The sequence below is a fragment of the Xiphophorus hellerii genome, chromosome 4 (genome assembly GCF_003331165.1).
Source record: "Xiphophorus hellerii strain 12219 chromosome 4, Xiphophorus_hellerii-4.1, whole genome shotgun sequence".
NCBI classification, from domain to species: Eukaryota; Metazoa; Chordata; class Actinopteri; order Cyprinodontiformes; family Poeciliidae; genus Xiphophorus; species Xiphophorus hellerii.
The window spans coordinates 25,974,865-25,993,576 of NC_045675.1; the positions used below are offsets into that span (position 1 = coordinate 25,974,865).

Genomic DNA, 18,712 nt, shown 5'->3' on the forward strand with positions numbered 1-18,712 from the left:
GTATAAAAGAGAAAAGACAAAAATCCAAAGTACTTGATGGTCACACGTTTTAATATTCAACAAAGTTGTCAGATTGAGTCGGCTCAGTTGCGAGCGACACTGTGTGCGCCATCGATATCTTTCCGACTGGAAACGTGTTCACGAAATAAACGTTAGCTTTGGTTTCCTGGTGTTTCTTAGCTCGCTTTATCTGCGCTATTGGTGAAATGTCTGAAGCCTTGTTGCAGTGGTGCGTGGACCAATTACATCATAAATTTGGCCTGGAGGCATGTGAAGACATTGTCCAGTAAGTGTTAAATATTTCCTTTTAGACGGTCTATCACAAGCTGAAAGCTAGCTAATTGAATGATGGCGCTCTACTGACATGGCCTGTTAAAAAAAATAGATTCTATGTAAAAGGAAATTACGTGAGTAGACGTTTAGTCGAACCATTTAATGTTTTTTTCATTAATGTAACAGCTGTCTAATATGTTTATTAGCTATCATCCAGCTAACAGCTCCTCATTTCTGAAAGTTCGGCTTTTGTTAAATCTGTTTTGAATGTTCATATCTCTATGAACATTTACTGACTGTCATCACTAAGCTGATGACAATCCTGTACCCTCTAGCTGTATTGTTGTCATTAGTGTTTAGGCTTTTCTACTTCAAAAATAAAATGTGATACAGTTTGAAATAGCTACATTTCTTAACTTCTTTTGATAATCAGGTTGTAAGATTAAGAGAACTAAGTACATTTTTAAAATGTACCTGTCGTACCACGTAAAGTTTAATTGAGAAAAAATACCCTTCTGCCTTGCATATCTATAATAACATACAGTATATATTCTCTCTCTTGCTTCATGAATCTTTCAGAACTTTCTAGAAAAAAAAGGAAGCATAACATTTAATGAGAAATTGTGAGAAGATTATCAACTTAAAAAAGAAATCTCTGTGATCTCTCCAGGTACATACTCTCCATTGAAAAACCTGAGGAGATCGAGGAATACGTGGGAGATCTTCTTCAGGGGACTGATGGAAAAAAAGGCCAGTTTATAGATGAACTCCTATTCAGATGGAAGAAGAGTCAAAGACAGGGTGCGGATACAGCCGGTCTTTTCCTTCTCAAAGAGTCCGCTTCGCCAACAGGTAGGACAATAAGTATGCAGTTAACGTATTTCTCAAAAAACTGTCTACTCTGATGACTTGCAGTTTCATTAAAAAGAGCGAAAGAAGCTATGAAAGCTAACCTGTAACATTAACATCTTTTGTTTCTTAAATGTATGTTCATGTTTTTACAGATATGCAAGACTCCACCAAAGATACCCTGAAGAAGTCCAAACGTAAAGGACGTAACAAACAGGAAGTGGTGGCTGGGAGCCAAACAGAGCCTGAACCAGAGCCAGTGAAAACCCCCATGGATCTGATGAGGGTGATCACACGTCTCAGTTTTCTTATACACTTTATTTTTATGCTTTAGTTACTTCAGTTTATAAAGAAAACTGGTAAACAGTTAGCTATCAGTTGACTGATCAATGTCTTTCCAGGCCCAGGAAAACAGCAGCACTTCTTCAACTAAGAAGAAAACCAAGTTTGTCAATCTCTACGCTAAAGAGGGTCAGGACAAGCTGGCTGTTCTGCTTCCGGGTCGGCACGCCTGTGAGTGCCTCGCCCAGAAGCACGCGCTCATCAACAACTGCCTGAGCTGTGGGCGAATTGTGTGTGACCAGGAGGGCTCGGGACCCTGCCTCTTCTGTGGAAGCCTGGTGAGCAAACTTGGCTCCAGTAACGTTCCTAGCTTTTAGTTTTTGTTAACAATTTTTTTTTTTTTGTGCATCTTTACTTCAGGTCTGCACTAAAGAGGAGCAGGAGATTCTACAGCGAGACTCCAACAAAAGTCAAAAACTCAGAAAGAAGCTTATGGGAGGTCAGAGCCCAAGCTTCTCAGACTGAGCTCAAGAAATATGAAGTTTCTAAGTCCTGTCATCTGCAGATTGTCTTTTTTATATGTCGTTGCCAGATGCTGGAGAAAGGGAGCTTCTTCCACATCAGGAAGCCACACTAAAAGCCGGGCTGGAGAAAGCAGTTCAGCACAAAGACAAACTGCTGGAATTTGACAGGAACAGGTATCTTAAAACGCACTGCTGCTCAGAAATGAGCAGGTTTACTGCTGTAAATACATGCCACCTGGTCAAAACCTACCTGTTTTAATTCACTGCCCCATTCAACTGCAGTGTCAGGAGGACGCAGGTGCTGGATGATGAGTCGGATTACTTTGCCGCCGAGTCCAATCAGTGGCTGTCGCCCAATGAGAGAGAGAAGATGAGGAAAATGGAAGAAGACTTGCGAGAACTTCGCCACGCCTCTCGTAAGGACAGGAAGATCACTCTGGATTTCGCTGGCAGACGAGTCATCGATGAGGGGAACGATATGAACGAGTATTACAGCAAGTAAGACTGGGCTTTTATGTGTTTTCCATTGGCTTGAATCCCAAACAACAGAAAGATTTAACATTTTTGGAATTGTTGTTTAGACTGGATGAGACCCTCAAAAATATGAACAGTGGGTCAACACCAGGGACTCCTGGATATCCTGAAAGAAGAAGTGGAAATCTAAACCTCAGAGAGCTGGTCAACCCAAACATTATGCAGTCTGCACCAGAAGTAAGTCGCATTAAAAGGACAAAGTAACTAGATAAAGGCAGTTATGTTGTTTTTTTATATTTTTAGAAAATGACCTGAAACATAACTTGTTCAGGTAAGCAGTGATGATTATGATTGCACAGTGTATCACTCTTATTGTTATTTGGGTCCGTGTGCTCAATAAGATGCATATTGTGTAAAGCTGCTTGAGGTGCAATAAATATTGATTATTTGTTTGAGTACAATGCATTCAGAATCTGTGTCAGAGATACTGTAAGTCTGGTGAGTCACGAATATTGCAGCATTGTAAATGTCTTAGAAGATTAAAAAAAAGTGATCAGAAAGTCATTGGGAAGCTACAGCTAAACTGTTTCAATGCCATAACAGCAGACGCTATACGTTTCCCATATATTGCTTTTTAAACACCTTGGTGATGCATCAAAAAGAGGAGTTGCTACCTCAGATAGCTCTTAGTGTGGCTAATTTAGTGAGCAGAAAAGGGATTTCTAAGTTTCCACTTGGCTGATCATCAATCAGGCCCATAAAACTGAAAATCAGCCAATTTATCATTGGATCTCTTACACGAAAAATCCTTCTTAAGCTATAAGAAGGATTTGCAATACATTTTGGCACTTTTTTTTTTTTAAAACTAGTGGGTGGACATTGGAGGCAGGGAACGCCAAAAGCAACCCATGGAGCAGAGGAAAAATTTGACGGAGGAAAAAGGAGGAGAGGAGCGCCACAGGTTGAGACTCCAAGACAAAGAGCTGCGGGAGATTTCTGACGGAGGCTGGTGTCTGAGTATGCACCAGCCGTGGGCCTCACTGCTGGTCAAAGGCATTAAGAGGTAACCAAAGACAGATTGCCAGATATACAGTACAGACCAAAAGTTTGGACACACCTTTCTAATTCAATGGGTTTTCTTTGTTTTCATGACTATTTATAAGGCAAGAAATCCCACTTATTAACCTGACAGGGCACACCTATGAAGTGAAAACCATTTTAGGTGCCTACCTCTTGAAGCTCATCAAGAAAATGCAGAGTGTGTGCAAAGCAGTAATCACAGCAAAAGGTTGCTACTTTGAAGAAACTAGAATATAAGGGCTATTTTCAGTTGTTTTACACTTTTTTGTTTAGTGCATATTTCCACATGTGTTATTCATAGTTTTGATGCCTTCAGTGTGAATCTACAATGTCAATAGTCATGAAAATAAAGGAAACTCATTGAATTAAAAGGTGTGTCCAAACTTTTGGTCTGTACTGTACATCTTTCAAAATAGGCAAAGCCTTTTATTCAGTACCTTTTAGAAAAAAATGAATATACTCATCGTTAAAGATTTTGCATCTTGTGTGAATGTAGGGTGGAAGGTCGCACCTGGTACACGTCACACAGAGGTCGCCTTTGGATAGCTGCAGCAGCCAAAAAACCCACAGCTCAGGAGATTGCTGAGGTGGAACAAATGTACCGCCACATCTACAAGAAAGGTAGGACTGACTTGCAACAGAAATAAGTCAACAAACACTGAGTTGATCATAATTACTAATAGAATTTGTTTTGTGTTCAGCATCATTAAAAAGCTACATGCGCAAAATAAAAAACAAACAAAAGAAACACATATACCTTTAAACAAATGATGTTGAAAAGCCCCTAAACACCAGTAGAAGCATGTTTCATTCACAACTGTATTGGGGTCAAAGGTTGAGGTAGATAAGTATTTTATACCTCTATAGTTCTACTTGTTTTTCAAAAAGACTATTTCACTGGAAAGTTAAAAAAGAAATATTTGTGAATACTGTAGCAGATGGTTATTATTATGTTAAGTAATTTTGTCCTTTCCACATACTGTCAAAAGTTCTAATAGCATGATTTTTTTTTTAAAATGTGTTAATATTTTACTTTTAATTTCAGTAATTCTCAAAATGTTCTGCTATTTTTGAATGCTGTATAGCAGTAGACTTTGCAAATTTGCTTTGGACCGGGGTGGGAGTGGGGGGGGGGGGGGGGGGGTGTGCGCGCACCGACACCGATGCTGTTGCTGCTGTTTCTAAATCATTCTGCTGCTTGTGGGCTGAATGTTGGCGCTCAAGATTTAACCAACAGAATCCAGTTAAAGGGTTTTCAAAATAAAAGATCCTCCTCCAGACTCAATACATAAAACGGAAGTATAAAATTATTTCTTGCGCGGCCCGGTCTACGGACCTGTACCGGTCTGCGGCCCGGGGGTTTTTGGACCACTGCTGTATAACATACTGTTATTTTTTTTATTTTTTTTTTGGAGAGTGCCTATTAGTGAGACAGCAAATTATTAAGCCTTCCGATAACAACATGCTCAGTTGGCAATAGGTTGAAACTGGTGTGAACAATAGTTTCAGACGTGTCCATAACTGATGTTGCTGCTCTCCTCGTCTCTGCAGAGCCAAACTTTCCCAAAGATTATCCCACCGGATGTCTTCTGGGTTGCGTTAACGTGGCCGAGTGCCTGTCTCAGGAGCAGTTTAGACAACAGGTTGGTGAATCACATCCTCTGATTATACTCATTTTGAAGGCCACAACAACACTTGAACACTATTTCATGATAAAATTTAAGAACTGTTGATTTTGTTCTCATGTTTCATCATGTTCAATATTTACACCGGAGACTGGAAAATTGTGTCTCTCACACTTTCTGACTAGCTTCAGAAAGGACCCAGTTTTAAATGGGTGATTTGACTCAAAATATTTACAACCATAATAATAATAATAATAATTATAATATATGATCTATTAACCTAGAAAGTGTGATAATGTTTAAACGATGGCTGCAGTATAATTTCCTGCCAGCAGAGGTCAGACTGCACTGCTTTTTATTTGCCACATCATATTTTCTCCCACCAGAGGCAGAATGCCCCACATGAACTGAACGCTAGCTTCTTCACTGCACCATTATAAATCTGATAGTTAAACACTCAGTATTTCCAACAGTCACTCTTTGTTTGGGGAATTGAAAAAAAAATATATTTAAAGTAGACTTTCTCTAAAGATGTGTTGTGATTCTACTTTCTGTCTTCATGACCTTACAAACCACAACCTTAAGCTTTTATTTCTATTTAGCATAAATTATGGTACAGGTGGCAAGTTTAAGCTCATCTGAACTGATTTGCCTCTGAAACTGAAATAATTTTGTTGTTGTTGTTGTTGTTTAAATGTTTCTATGTTTACCATCCGTTTTATGTGTCATTAATATACTGAATGTTTATTAGAGATTTAAGAAGAGCTCCTAATATTCATAACTGATTTTTTTTTTTCATTGGAAATTGTGGTCTATGTGACCTTTTTAATAAATGAATAAATAATATTGACTTTAGTAGCAATACTACTTCTAATACTAGTGATGTAGAAGTTTTTTGAAGGTGTAGGTTTATATTTATATTTTCACGGTGCAGTGCTTCTTTGTTTCTGTTCGAGCATTTCTGAAAAAGAAATGCCTGCCCTGCTTTGCTGCATTGTCAGTTACTGAAGTCTTCATGTTTTACATGCACATAAAGGCTTTCAAAATTATATTCTTGAAACGTCATCAAATTAGCAGCCAATTAAATTGTCTGTATTCTATTTTATGCCTCTAATAAAGTATGATGTTGTAATACCAACAGATACTGATGCAAAAATAGTGTGGAGACCGTTTTTAATTTGTTTTTATTTCCACCATTTCAGTGAACGAAGTAATCAGATGCAATTCATTTTAATTATGCGGCTAATAGTGTTTTTGTGAAGGTCCTGTGCACTGGCACGTTTTTCTGGGAAACATGTTGGACAAATATACTCCAGTCTTGCAAGGCTACCAGCTTTCTCGCAGATGTTTGCACACGCTTGTTTACTATATTAGACTGGAGCAGATCACATATGGAAATTGTCTCTTGTTGCAAAACAGACTCAAGGGAGGGGAAAGAAAAAAAGGAATAATAAAAAAAAAACATCCATGCTTTTCTTTCAGTCGTGTTCTACTTGTGTTTTCATGTGTCTTTAAGACCCAGTTTCACACACACACACACACGCACACGCCCCCACACACCCCCACACACACACACGTCTTTCTGCATGCAGCCGGTTGTCTTCTGCCTGAAAAGCTTTCAGAATGTGTGCTTCTACACGATTGCATTCTGACTGCTGGGACCTGTAAATTTAAGGGCTTTTTTTCCCCCCCTTTTGTGCTTCGTTCTCATTCTCTCCTCCACCACTCATTCCACCCAGGGCTGTAAAATCATGTTTGCAGGCTGTGTGACTGCCCTTTCATCCCGTGAAAGGGTGTGTGTGCATCTGTGCGTATGTGTCCACTTGCACTGAGCGGCCATAAATAACCCCTCCCCAAACACACACACACACACACCCATACAATGGCACCCGTTTAAAAAAAAAGAAAAAAAAGAGAAAGCAAGGCAGTTGTAAAAAATGAAAAAAAAAAAAAAATGAGTCAACCAAAGAGAAATAACACCACCAAACGCCTAACGTTGGTGTTAAGCTGAAGGTTAACGCACATTTCATTCAACTTGGTAGAAAAAGTAGCATCTATTATCCATTTAGCCTTTTAATCTCGCTTCCTTTCTAGTTCCAAGGAGGCGCGTTGTGTTGGTGCATAGTAGCACATATCTGTGCTGCTAGGCAGTGTGAGAGGGTGAGGTGTAGGATTTACTGTCCTGAGCTGGCAGCTGTGGGTGGTTAAAAGAGGGGTGGTGAAGGACAAACAGCCATTATTCTTCAGGCTTTTCTAAATCTGTCTCAAGTGACGTCTGAAATGTATTCAGAGAAAGTAGAATATGGGTAGATCAGGAAAGACATGAGTGAGGCACAAAAAATTGATATATGTTTAAAAAAACCAAAATGCTAAAAATGGTATCACCGCTTAATGTCATCCATGTGCCATAGCAGTCATTCCCCTGTTGGGGCGCTGCTGCGTAAATCAGCACCGCAATTGCAATAATATAGAAGCAGACTGTATAGAAGGCAAACCTGTGGCTGAGCAGGGATTTCGTTCACTTGACTTGCACCGATTCTTTCTCTAGTTAGACACTGACTGCTGTATCGATCCGTCCTCCAGATAATCTCTCACTCCATCCAGCTCCCCATCCCCCACTACCACTGATCATTTGTGAGCCATTATGATCTGTGCTGCCTCTCTCCTCTCTCACTGCTCAGTGCTCACTCAGCAGCGGGGTGGAGAGGCATGACTGGCGGAGGATGGCGGGGGTTGGTTGGGTTGGGATAATATATAGTGTCTTGCAAAGGTTTTCACACCCCTTGATTTCACATTCCGTCACATGAGACTCGGAAGTTTCAATTTATTTTACTGGGATTTTATGTAATAGACCAACATAAGGTAGTGTGTTAAAGTGATTCGGAGTTTTATTTGGTTTTTAAACCTTTTTGACAGATTAAGAATCTGAAAAGTGTGGCATGTGTGAACCAACTTACCTGTGCAACGCTTATTTTTCTTTGCGAGATAGAATGGATAACATCTAGAAGGAGCCATTTTGGAATGTTGCCACAGATTTAGTTCTGGAGTTTGACTAGGCCATTCTAGCATGAATATGCTTTGACCTATTGTAGTCCTGGCTCCATGTTTAGGGTCACTGCTGTGATTTAAAGTGCATTTCTACTCCGGTCAACAGCTTTTCAGGTAGTGTCGTGTTAGTTTTCTTCCACACATGTTTTGCATGCAGGCTACAAAAATTGACCTTTTGGACCACATTCATTCATGTTTTCCATCTATCCTCAAGGCAAACTGCAAATTGGCTTTTGGTTTTCTTTTGCAATGGCTTTTTTTCCCTTGCTGCTCTTCCATAAATGCCAAATTTGTGAAGTCTTTCATCAGATTCTCCCAGCTGAGTTGTGAAATCTCTGCAGCTTTTCCAGAGTTACCATGGACCTTTTTGTTGATTTTCTTGGGTTTTTGTTTATTGCTTAACTTTGCTTCAAACCTACGTAGAAACTGAGATTAAAGTACACAGAAGTGGACTGTGATTACCAGTCAGGCGGCTTCCCAAGTAATTAACACTGGCTTTCCTTTAAAGGTATGAGAGTAAAGAAGGTTGGAGATATACTCTTTGTTTTTTATTTTTAATTATATAAAACCATCTTGGGGGAGCTTGGGGAAATTTGGAAATAAGACAGCAGTTGTTGGAAAAGGCTGATGATCACATGAAGGGCTTTAGAGGAGGTTTGCGAGGGCACAAGTTGTGATTTTTTTTTTCTGTTTTGTGCAGAGTCAAGTGGGATTTTTGTAACTATTCAAAGACCCTCAGTATGAAATGACGTTGAAACAGTTTTGCATCATTCGCAGATGTTGAATAAACTCATGAATGTATTTTATTAACCACACGTACTCAGTGTTGAAGTCTGACATAACACATCCCCTGTCCTGGGAGGAAATGTGAGATACACACATATTTGAGACATGACTTGTTCTGAATGGCTTCCATCAGCAGCTGGTGTCGACTCACGTCTGACCTCTAAAACACACGCTGCATGAACAAAGCTAATTTTATTCCACTGACTGAAGACAACAACAAATAGAAATGAGTAAAAGGAGGAAGATTATTTAAGGCGTGGTGAGAGGATCAGCACATGTTTGAATAATCTAGAGAGAAAGCTGTTTTCAATTGAGCTGCTTCGCTCAGAGAGTCCTGCTGTTTGAAATGCTCAGTCACTGTCATCGCCGACCGGGACCAGTTAACAACATTTTCAGAAATAAATTGCCTTCCATTAATTTTGATTGCATTTGCTTGTATTGGTGTCATGTATAAAGGAGTACCCCAGTGCACTTTTGTAATATTTTGAAGCAAAACTCAACCAAGACAATTTCTGTGGTATTTGGTGTTTTTATTGCCAGGTCTCTTCCTTAACAAATCAGGTTGTTAATCTGTGTTTTCTTTATATTTAAAGCAGCGGCGTTATATATTTTCCAGGCAAACAGTGCTGTTTTGTAGGACAATCAAGTAACTACGTATGTTACCTTCTGTTGTTAACAAGGTCAACAAAAGGTTGTTAACGTCTGTTAAGTTGTTAAAATGCTGCTTAACAACAGCAATTTCTGTTGTTAAGAAAATGTTGTGTGTACATATCAAAAACAACTTAAAGGAAATTTGATTTAGCACCGGAGCCATATCTGACACCTTGAAATAATTTCCCTCTGTCTCTTTAAGAATTTTGTCATCAGCACTTTGCCTTTCCTTCACCTTTTTTTTCTTATCAACTCAAATCAAAGATACAGATGCTTGCATAGACTCAAAAATATAGTCTAAGTACAGCCTTTGACAGAAGTCAGTTTGATCCATTTTAAAACCCATTATGAGATGTTTTTGGAATCAATGTCCTGTTGGAACATTCAATTGAGTACAGCATGCTGAATTAATTGAGCATACTGTAAGGTTTAATAACAATAAGCAATTGGAATGAATGTGTGATTGAATAGAATTGATTTTTTTTGGTAGTGTCTTGAGACGATTTTTGTTGTGAATTGGCGCCATATTAATAATCTAAATTGCATTGTGTTTAAGTTTTAACTATCTGACCCCAGCCGTCATGCTAAGATTAAAGGAAAATGGCCAGGATGTTTAAAAATCAACCCACGTGAAATTAAGAATTAAGTCTGTCATAAACTGGAATCGGTGTTGCTATCCACAGTGAAGCAAGTGTGTCATATTTATGGACTCAGAGGGTGTTGACCAAAAAAAGAAGTGCCTGCTCCAAAATTAGTACCTTCAAGTTTGACTTAAATTGGCAGCTACTCGCACAGAAAAGCCAAAAGACTTCTGGAGAAAAGACTTATGGTCAGACGAAACAAGAAATTGAGCTGTCTGGCCACAATGTCGAGAAGTATGTTTGCAGAAGTGAAGGGGAGGCTTTTAACCCCAAGAAAGCTGTACCAGCGGTCGAGCATAGCAGTTAAAACTGCTGAGGGTCATTTTAGCTGCCAGTGAAACTGGAGCATAGAACAAAGTGAATGGGAAATAAAGAAGTCAAATGATTAAACTTCACTTTACAACAAAAAATGTTGTAAAGAGATATTTTTTTAAATGCCCTGCAAATGTATAGATACCCTTCACAAAAATCAGTGTAAACATTTTTATTGACGTCACAGCAGTCAAAAACCTCTTTTAATTGCTGACTTGCTTTTTGAATGCTCCCATTGATATTTTGCTGATTTATCTTTGGTTATGAGCTCCAGGACTTTGAAGTCGTAAGGCCTCCTCTACAAAACCTTAATCTTTGTCTCCCTCCATGGATTCACAACACTGGCATTGTCACTCCAAAACATTAATCTTACTTCCAGATAGAAGAAACATTTGGAAGAATGTTTGGTTTTTCCAACAATTGAAATGGTCAACTTTTTTTTCCCATGGAAAAAGTGGACAAAAACATAACACTTTAGTAATGACACTGGTATTGTCACACACCGGTTCCTATAAATGAAAAGATTGGACCTTGACCTTAGTGCACATGTTTGAGGAAAGATTTTATCAGTCATTTGTTTTGGTAATCATCGAAGAACCTTTACACTCATGCATAGTTTTGAAATAATCCTCTTATAAGGTCAGGCAAAGTGCGGAGAATACACACACACAAACACACACAAACACCCGAATCAAATCAGTGCTTAATGTTGTCACCTTTTGGCAGGTAGGCCATTCACAGCACCACCGTACCTCTGTGGATCTTGGCTGTCTCATTGTCTTCTGTCTCTTAGTGTAATCCCAGATTGACTCAGTGTTGATGAGATCAGGGGTTTTGTTTGGGCCAGGCCATCTGGTGTTCTACTCCTCGTTCTTCTCGGCGCTGGAGATGGTTTTGTTTGACGTAGTTGCTCTACAGCAGACTAAACTGGGAATCATCAGATGTCTTTTTCAATGAACGGAGTGTGTATGTGTGTCGGATACTTTAAATGGTTTGTTTCGTTCTGGGTAATTCCCTCTCATTCGCTGCTGGCATTTTTATTTATTTATTTATTTATTTATTTTCATTTTTTATGAGAGCAATGTTCTTTAATTTTAACAAGGCTGTAAGTTGTTTGGTATAATACTTTATCACCACGTGTTTCTAATCCGTTCTTGTTTTGCAGCTCGGCAGGATCGAACGCACAAGCACATGTGAGATAACTGGAGCCAGGCTAAGACCACATCACACAGCTCTGAACCCATAGCCACTTATCTGTTAAAAGAAGTGCTGGTTCCTGTGGAATTCCATTTGTGTGCGCTCTTCTCCTGACCTCCACAGTGGAGCTCCCGTGCTTGTTAGGCGAGCTGGAAGCTCCGACTGATGCCTGAGTTTCCTTGTGTGGTAATGTGATATTTATATGCTGAAAGCCTTCCTGCCGGCATGCCTCTCACACTCGCACACACACACCCCGTCTCTCTAACACACACAGGATATATTGGATGCATTCCAAAGGAAGGAAAGTCAGGCATTTCTTTTTTTTTTTTTCTTCCCCTGTTTTTGTCTGGAACATTGTTCGAGTCCGTAAAGATGGCTACTTGCCTCTTTCTTTTTTTTTCTTTGTTGCTGCCCTGTTTATCATTGCAACCTCATCCCAGGTCAGCTGTGTAAAACTGTAAAATTTCATAGGCGATTCATTTTATGTATGCTGAACAGACGTGCGCACTTATTGTCAGTCAAGCATCTTTCAGCCTTTCTGGTGAACCTCGTTCATACGCTGACATTCCTCCCCTTCCTCCCTCTTCCTCGCTGGGCAGTTTGCCATGGCAGGGAGGTCAGACATCATGTGATTCTGCAGCAGTGTATAGAATGCATTCAGCTAAGAGCCCCCCTCAGCACTGGACGGCGACCAGACAAACCTCAGTCGCAGGTTTTCCACAGCATGAAAAATACATCGAACCATCTGCCAGACTTAAAATGGTCTGCTACTGCTGTCCACAGACCACTTCATTAAATGTCACAGTCCCTGTAGTTTGGGAAGCTGACACCCAAGCCCCTTTATTATCGGCCCCCTCGCTGTGTTCTCATTTAGCAGCCTTTGTTCCCTGTTCTGTATGCTGATCACAGGGATATGAGGCAATAAAGAAAACCATACGTGCCGTGTTTCAGGCTGCTTTCTTTGATGCTCGCTTGATGAAAACAACTCGCATTCAAGGAGAGGTAACTCAATGCCAATCTGTGTAGAGAGGTTGACTAAATTTCAACATTTTCATCATCTTTTCTATTTGAATAATTCATTGGGGTAAAAAAACGGCATCCTCCAGATATTTTTAAACTGTAACAGTGTCTTGTCTCTCTCTGCTTAAGTGGAAAACGGCGCTGAGGTTATAGTCATTAGGTAGTCATTACTCCTTCACAGTCCTTGAGACTATAAACAGGAAAGCCTGCAGGGTATACCTGACTGTTGCACCGTCGACTGATATTATTGACTGTTGACAGGAAATGGAATGATGATGGTAAACAAGTGATGGCAGATCTTCTTTAGTTAGTTAGCAAAAACTCTGCACTGGCTTTAAGAGTCTCAGATAAACTTCATAAATGTTTGTTGTCTTGTCGGCTTAATAAACTTGATATTTGTGGTTGGTGGAGCTCAACTGATATGCCCAGTTCCAACATTTAGAAATCAGAGCAGCTGAATATTTTCTTTACTTGGTATTGCATTTTTGCTAATTATTTGGGGCATGAAGTATCCATGCATGAGGGAGATTGCTGATGCATCAAGCCAAATATTAGAATTAGAGTTTGTTTGTCACTGTACACATGTACAATGAGATTCAAAGCTAGCCCCGAATGATACACCGTGTTCCAAATTATTATGCAAATTGGATTAAAGTGTCATAAAGATAAAAAATTTTTGTTGTGCTATTAAATTTATAGATGGTATTGTGTGTCAGGGCTCTTTGAATCACTATAATTAATTTCAGAGAGCTGGTTGATTAGTTTGTCTGGTGAGCTCAATTAAAGGAAATCTACATAAGAAGGATGTTCCACATTATTAAGCAGGCCACAGGTTTCAAGCAATATGGGAAAGAGAAAGAATCTCTGCTGACGAAAATCATCAGATAGTGTAGTGCTGTATGACAAGGTATGAAAACATTAGATATTTAATGAAAACTGAAGCGATATCATCGTACTGTGAAGAGATTTGTGGCTGATTCAGAACAAAGATGGGTTTGTACAGATAAAGGCAGAATGAGGAAGGTTTCTGTTAGACAAATTAGTCGGATTAAGAGAGCAGCTGTTAAAATGCCCTTACAAAGCAGCAAACAGTTATTTGAAGCTGCTGGAGCCTCTGGAACCTCAAGGTGGAGGATCCTCCAGAGGCATGCGGTGCATGAACCTACTATTGGGCCCCTAACCAGAGCTCACAAGCAGAAACGGTCCCAGTGGGCCCAGCCGTACATGAAGATTGATTTTCAAACAGACTTGTTCACTGATGACTGCAGTGCAACCCTGGATGGTCCAGATGGACGCAGTAGTGGATTGGTGGTGGACGGCCACCACGTCCCAACACGGCTGTGACGTCAGCAAGGAGGTGGTGGAGTCATGCTTTGGGCCAAAATAATGAGGAGAGAATCATTGGTCGGCCCCTTCAGAGTCCCTGAAGGTGTGAAAATGACCTCAGCAAAGTATACGGACTTTCTGACTGATCACTTTCTTTCATGGTTCAAAAAGAAGAGCCGTACCTTCAGCAGCAAAATCATCTTCATCATGACAATGCACCATCTCATGCTGCAAGGAATACCACTGTGTCATTGGCTGCTATGGGCATAAAAGGGGAGAAACTCATGGTGTGGTCACCATCCTCCTCTGACCTCAACCGTATTGAGAACCTTTGGAGTTTCCTCAAGCAGAAGATCTGAGGGTGGAATGCAGTTCATATCAAAACAGCAGCTCTGGGAAGGTTTTCTGACATCCTGCAAAGAAATTCAAGCAGAAACTTTCCACAAACTCACAAGTTCAATGGATCAAGAATTATGCAGGTGATGTCAAAGTAGGGGTCCTATGTTAAGATGTAACTCTGTCTGTTAAGATGTTTTTGATTGAAATAGCTTTTGATTTTAGTACATGTGACCACTTAATGCTGTACATTCAAAGAATGACCGTTTGCAGTTCTTTATAATCTATAAAATGTTCAGAAAATCTGCTGTGCATAATAATTTGGAACAGTGCATTTTGAGTTTCTTATTTTTGAAATAAATACTGTTCTCATGGGGAGCTTTGTTCAGTAAAATTTGATTTATACTGTAATAGTTCATGACTTGAAAATTATACTGACCATCATTTTCATTGACCATTTAAGAAAATCTGAGAAAATATCACTTGCATAATAATTTGGAACACCACCAGTGTTATAAATATCTGCTTCTTCATCAGTTGCTGTACTCTGCTGGCTAGCTGCCTAAACAAGGCATTTACATTTTCTTCTGCATATTAGACACATTTTTACTGCTTTGATATAATTCTGGTTGCTAAAAGAGCTGTGGTTTGAAAACTAAATCAGCACTAACCATGATGTATTGAGGTAATACTTTCTTTTCATAGCTATAGCTAGTTGTGAGCTGGCTATAACCTTGTGAGCTAGCTATAACCTGTCTATTTAATTGCTCTTCATTAATAGTTTTACTTGATAAGTAACAGAACAACAAAATAATGTTAAATATTTTGCACCAACAGTATCTAAATTAGAAAAATCAATAAATACATAATATAACTGTAATAATCAGTATTGTATATAAGCAGAACCAATTCAAGTTTTTCTGTTATTAAACAAGAAAAATGTATCCTTTGGCACACTTTTGTTTTAAATTTCAGTCAAGTGCTGTAAAAACATATTTTTACTCGTAGTTGATATCCCTGCCCAGTCCTAACTTTAAAGCTGAGCATCCGTTTTGTTTTTATCTCTATGAAAACAGTCTTTGGGTTGCCAGTTTGTGCTCTCTCTGTGAAATAAAGCTCCAACTGTGTTAAACAATGTTTGCATAAAACAAGACCTCTATAGATGTTAATGTTGTGATCTTCCTGATGCTTTGCCGCAGGCAGAACTCTGCCTCCCCTTCCCTATAATAAGCTTTAATGAAGCATGGAATCAATATGTTTGACATTTATCTCCCATCTTCACATCTGGTGTTTGTTGACGATGCCCCAAAATGGCTCCTCATGAGGCCAGCGTGTGTGCCAGCTCTGTGTTTTGGATGAAGGAAATGAGTGAAGGTTGTGTCAACTTGTGTGGCATAGTCTGTAAGTACTTTGCACAAAGCCAGCAGGCGACCATGTTTTCCTGCTATGATGTTATCAGGGATTGTAAAAGATCTTAGCGTAATGCCTTTTCCCTTCTAAATGTGAGAGCAGATATTACCCCTCACAGAATCTAGATAATTATGGGGGTTTCTGCGTTCTCTAGGCGTGTTTATGCAATTGCTCAATGTCGCATAAGCCAGTGTGTGCTCATTGGAGAGGGATGTTTATCCCTCCAAGCTACAGCCTAGCAGCAGTATTACAACGACAATCTCTTCTCAAGAGGGAGAACTGGAAAGACAGAGAGCGAGAGACTCTCTGCCACTGCGGGTCAGAGATTACAAACTCAATTGTACTCTGCTGGGTGACATGTCTGCTCAGCAACTTCCTGCCAGTGACAGCGGAGGAGAGGAAAGTATGGAGAGAAAGAGAGAGAGAGCGAGAGGCCAACTGTGCTTCTAGTGCCATTAATCTTTCTCTCATTGTGTTCAGCAAAATATAGCCTCCACTTGTCCAGTAAACCACTAAGTGGGACTTATTTTCAGCTGGCATTCACAGTAAAAGTCATTATGACTTCTATAAATAATAAATATTATTATTAGTTAGGGTTCTTTGCACAGTGGGCTGTTGTTGTTTGACATTTTTCTTTTAAATTTGCTCTTTGAAGGAAAAATAAAAACCAGTTCTTTAAATCCGGTGGATATAAGGGGACAGAGACATGACCACATGCATGTGCGTGTGTGCACCCACTGCCCACTTTCCCATGTACATTTGTTCGAGTGCTTGGAACACATACAGTGACTCAACCGATCACATGGCAGCAACTAACTGCATTTGGGCATCTCGATGTAGTGAAGACTACTTTGTAATCATCAGAATGGCAACAAAAGGGGATTTAAGTGACTATGAATGTAGAGTGGCTGTCTGTGCCAGACAGGCTTTTCTGAGTATTTCAGAAACTGCTGATCGACCGGGATCGCTTCCATTTATAGACAGTGATCCAAAAAAGGGAAGCGATGCAGAGAGCAATTGATGAATACAACTTTCTGAAGCCAGAGGAGAATGGGCAGCTTTGTTCACGATGATGCAAAGAGAATAGCAGCTCAAAGAAAAAGTTGTTGCAGCCAAGCTAGGCGCAATGCCGTCTTTGAAAGTAAAACACATTGAACTTCGAAGCAGCAAAATACCCCAAAGGCTACTACTCTTGTGAGTAAAGAAACATAAACTGGAGTTAGTTTCCACAGGCTCAGCAAAAATGGACAATAACAGATCGGAAAAATGTTGCCGACGTTCCCTTGGTAGGGTCAGAGTTTCCCTAAACAGTATGATAGCATGGATTTACATGCGCTATCATTTGACTTTGTCTGGTAAAAACTAGCCTTTTGGCTAGTGACTGAGAATGATATGGTGTGTGAAATTAAAAACTAGACTTAAAAATTTTAGACCAGTCATACAAAATGCAATTGGTTGTCATGTTTTTGTGACATCTGCCAGTATTTCTCAATTAAAGTAATTTTTCTTCAATACATACATCTGTCCCAGTAAAAGCAGTTTCATCGACAAGATAGTGTGCCCCATATGCCCAACTATTTGAGAGTGACATATGAATAAGACATGCTTTAATACTTGGAAAGCCTCTGAACTGCTGGATACTAAGATGAAACTACAGAAAACATGCAGTCTAAATACATCATTATTAAAGTTTCCTTAAAGATTTGAGACATTTTTTAATGTTGAGTTAAAATATTTTGGTTTGTGTTGCCTGACGGTCACCTAGCCTTATTACTACTACACCTATAATGATTTAGTGAAGTAAGCTTTCTACTGAAAAACCATTAAAGCATTGGTGAAACATAAAGTGATTCAGATTTCTAAAATGTAACAGTTTAAAAACATGAAGATACCGAGACTGCAGAAAAAGAGATAATCTGACATTACACACTGAAAGCAAATTCTTGTTTTGATTTATCAACAGTATTGCAATTTTCACATGGTGAAACTGGAGAGAAAATTCACATTTTTACTGACTTGAGTGAAAGCTATGACTACTTCATTCTTGTCTGTCTCCCACGTTTAGTGAAGTCTCTTAAAGCTCTGGTGCACCGGCCCCCCTGCCACGCTTCACTGGGCAAATATGACATGAATTGCTTTTGCAGGCTCAGTGTGTGAAGCAGAGTATTGATTTACATGCAACACCATTTTCTTACCTTTCAAATTGCTGGTGGTCAGCGCTGCACGAATAGCATTCCAGGTGTTTTCTGCTTTGTGTTTGGAAAACAGGCATGTTATCACCATGGAAGAACACATCTTTTTTCCATTTAAATGAGCAGCTCTTTTGCCGAGCAATTTCTTCAGTCATTTTGAGACCAGATGTCATTGTAATAACATTGGAATTTCCCAAAAGCAACAGAGCCATTCTCTTCCCTGGCCTTTAGTTCAACCTGTTTGAGTTATTTTCAGACAGGCCATAGAAAAAGTGTTTCACTTTTATTTGGATCAAATCCAAGTGAATTCTTAATTTTTCTAGAATTTAACGGGGCAGTGTTATGTATTTTCCAGGCACATAGTTTCATTTCATGGCACAATTAAGTAACTATGTTACCGTCAGTTGTTATAAAAACCATTTTTACCGAATGAAATTATGAAAACTTTGACGTCACAATTTAAACACCTTGAAAATGTGCCTCTATCTCTTTAAGAAGCTTCTGTTGTTTCTGACACTCCGCCGCCAGCACGTCATCACAACAAAGCCTTTTAAGACTTTAATAATGTTTTTATTAGCAGTTCTTATGATGAGTTAGTCAGACGGCTTGTCCTCCATAGCAAGCCATCTACTCTCTTCCACACACAATTAGAGGATATCTACCAAAAAACCCACTTAAAACCCACT

General features: G+C 39.4%; 1 protein-coding gene across 2 annotated transcripts in view; it reads left to right on the forward strand.

The window, feature by feature from the left end:
- The first annotated feature begins 107 nt into the window (after positions 1-107).
- Positions 108-18,712, forward strand: part of trip4 (thyroid hormone receptor interactor 4) — an 84,984-nt gene continuing 66,379 nt past the window's right edge. The window contains exons 1-11 of one of the 2 annotated variants that reach the window (XM_032561513.1): positions 108-286; positions 944-1,125; positions 1,278-1,408; positions 1,524-1,742; positions 1,825-1,903; positions 1,997-2,102; positions 2,211-2,426; positions 2,510-2,639; positions 3,272-3,465; positions 3,979-4,103; positions 5,034-5,125. In XM_032561513.1, the coding sequence (XP_032417404.1) occupies positions 207-286; positions 944-1,125; positions 1,278-1,408; positions 1,524-1,742; positions 1,825-1,903; positions 1,997-2,102; positions 2,211-2,426; positions 2,510-2,639; positions 3,272-3,465; positions 3,979-4,103; positions 5,034-5,125 (1,554 nt within the window). In that variant the 5' untranslated portion in view covers positions 108-206. The remainder of the gene's footprint in view (positions 287-943; positions 1,126-1,277; positions 1,409-1,523; positions 1,743-1,824; positions 1,904-1,996; positions 2,103-2,210; positions 2,427-2,509; positions 2,640-3,271; positions 3,466-3,978; positions 4,104-5,033; positions 5,126-18,712) is intronic. The other variant, XM_032561512.1, reaches the window with a different exon arrangement.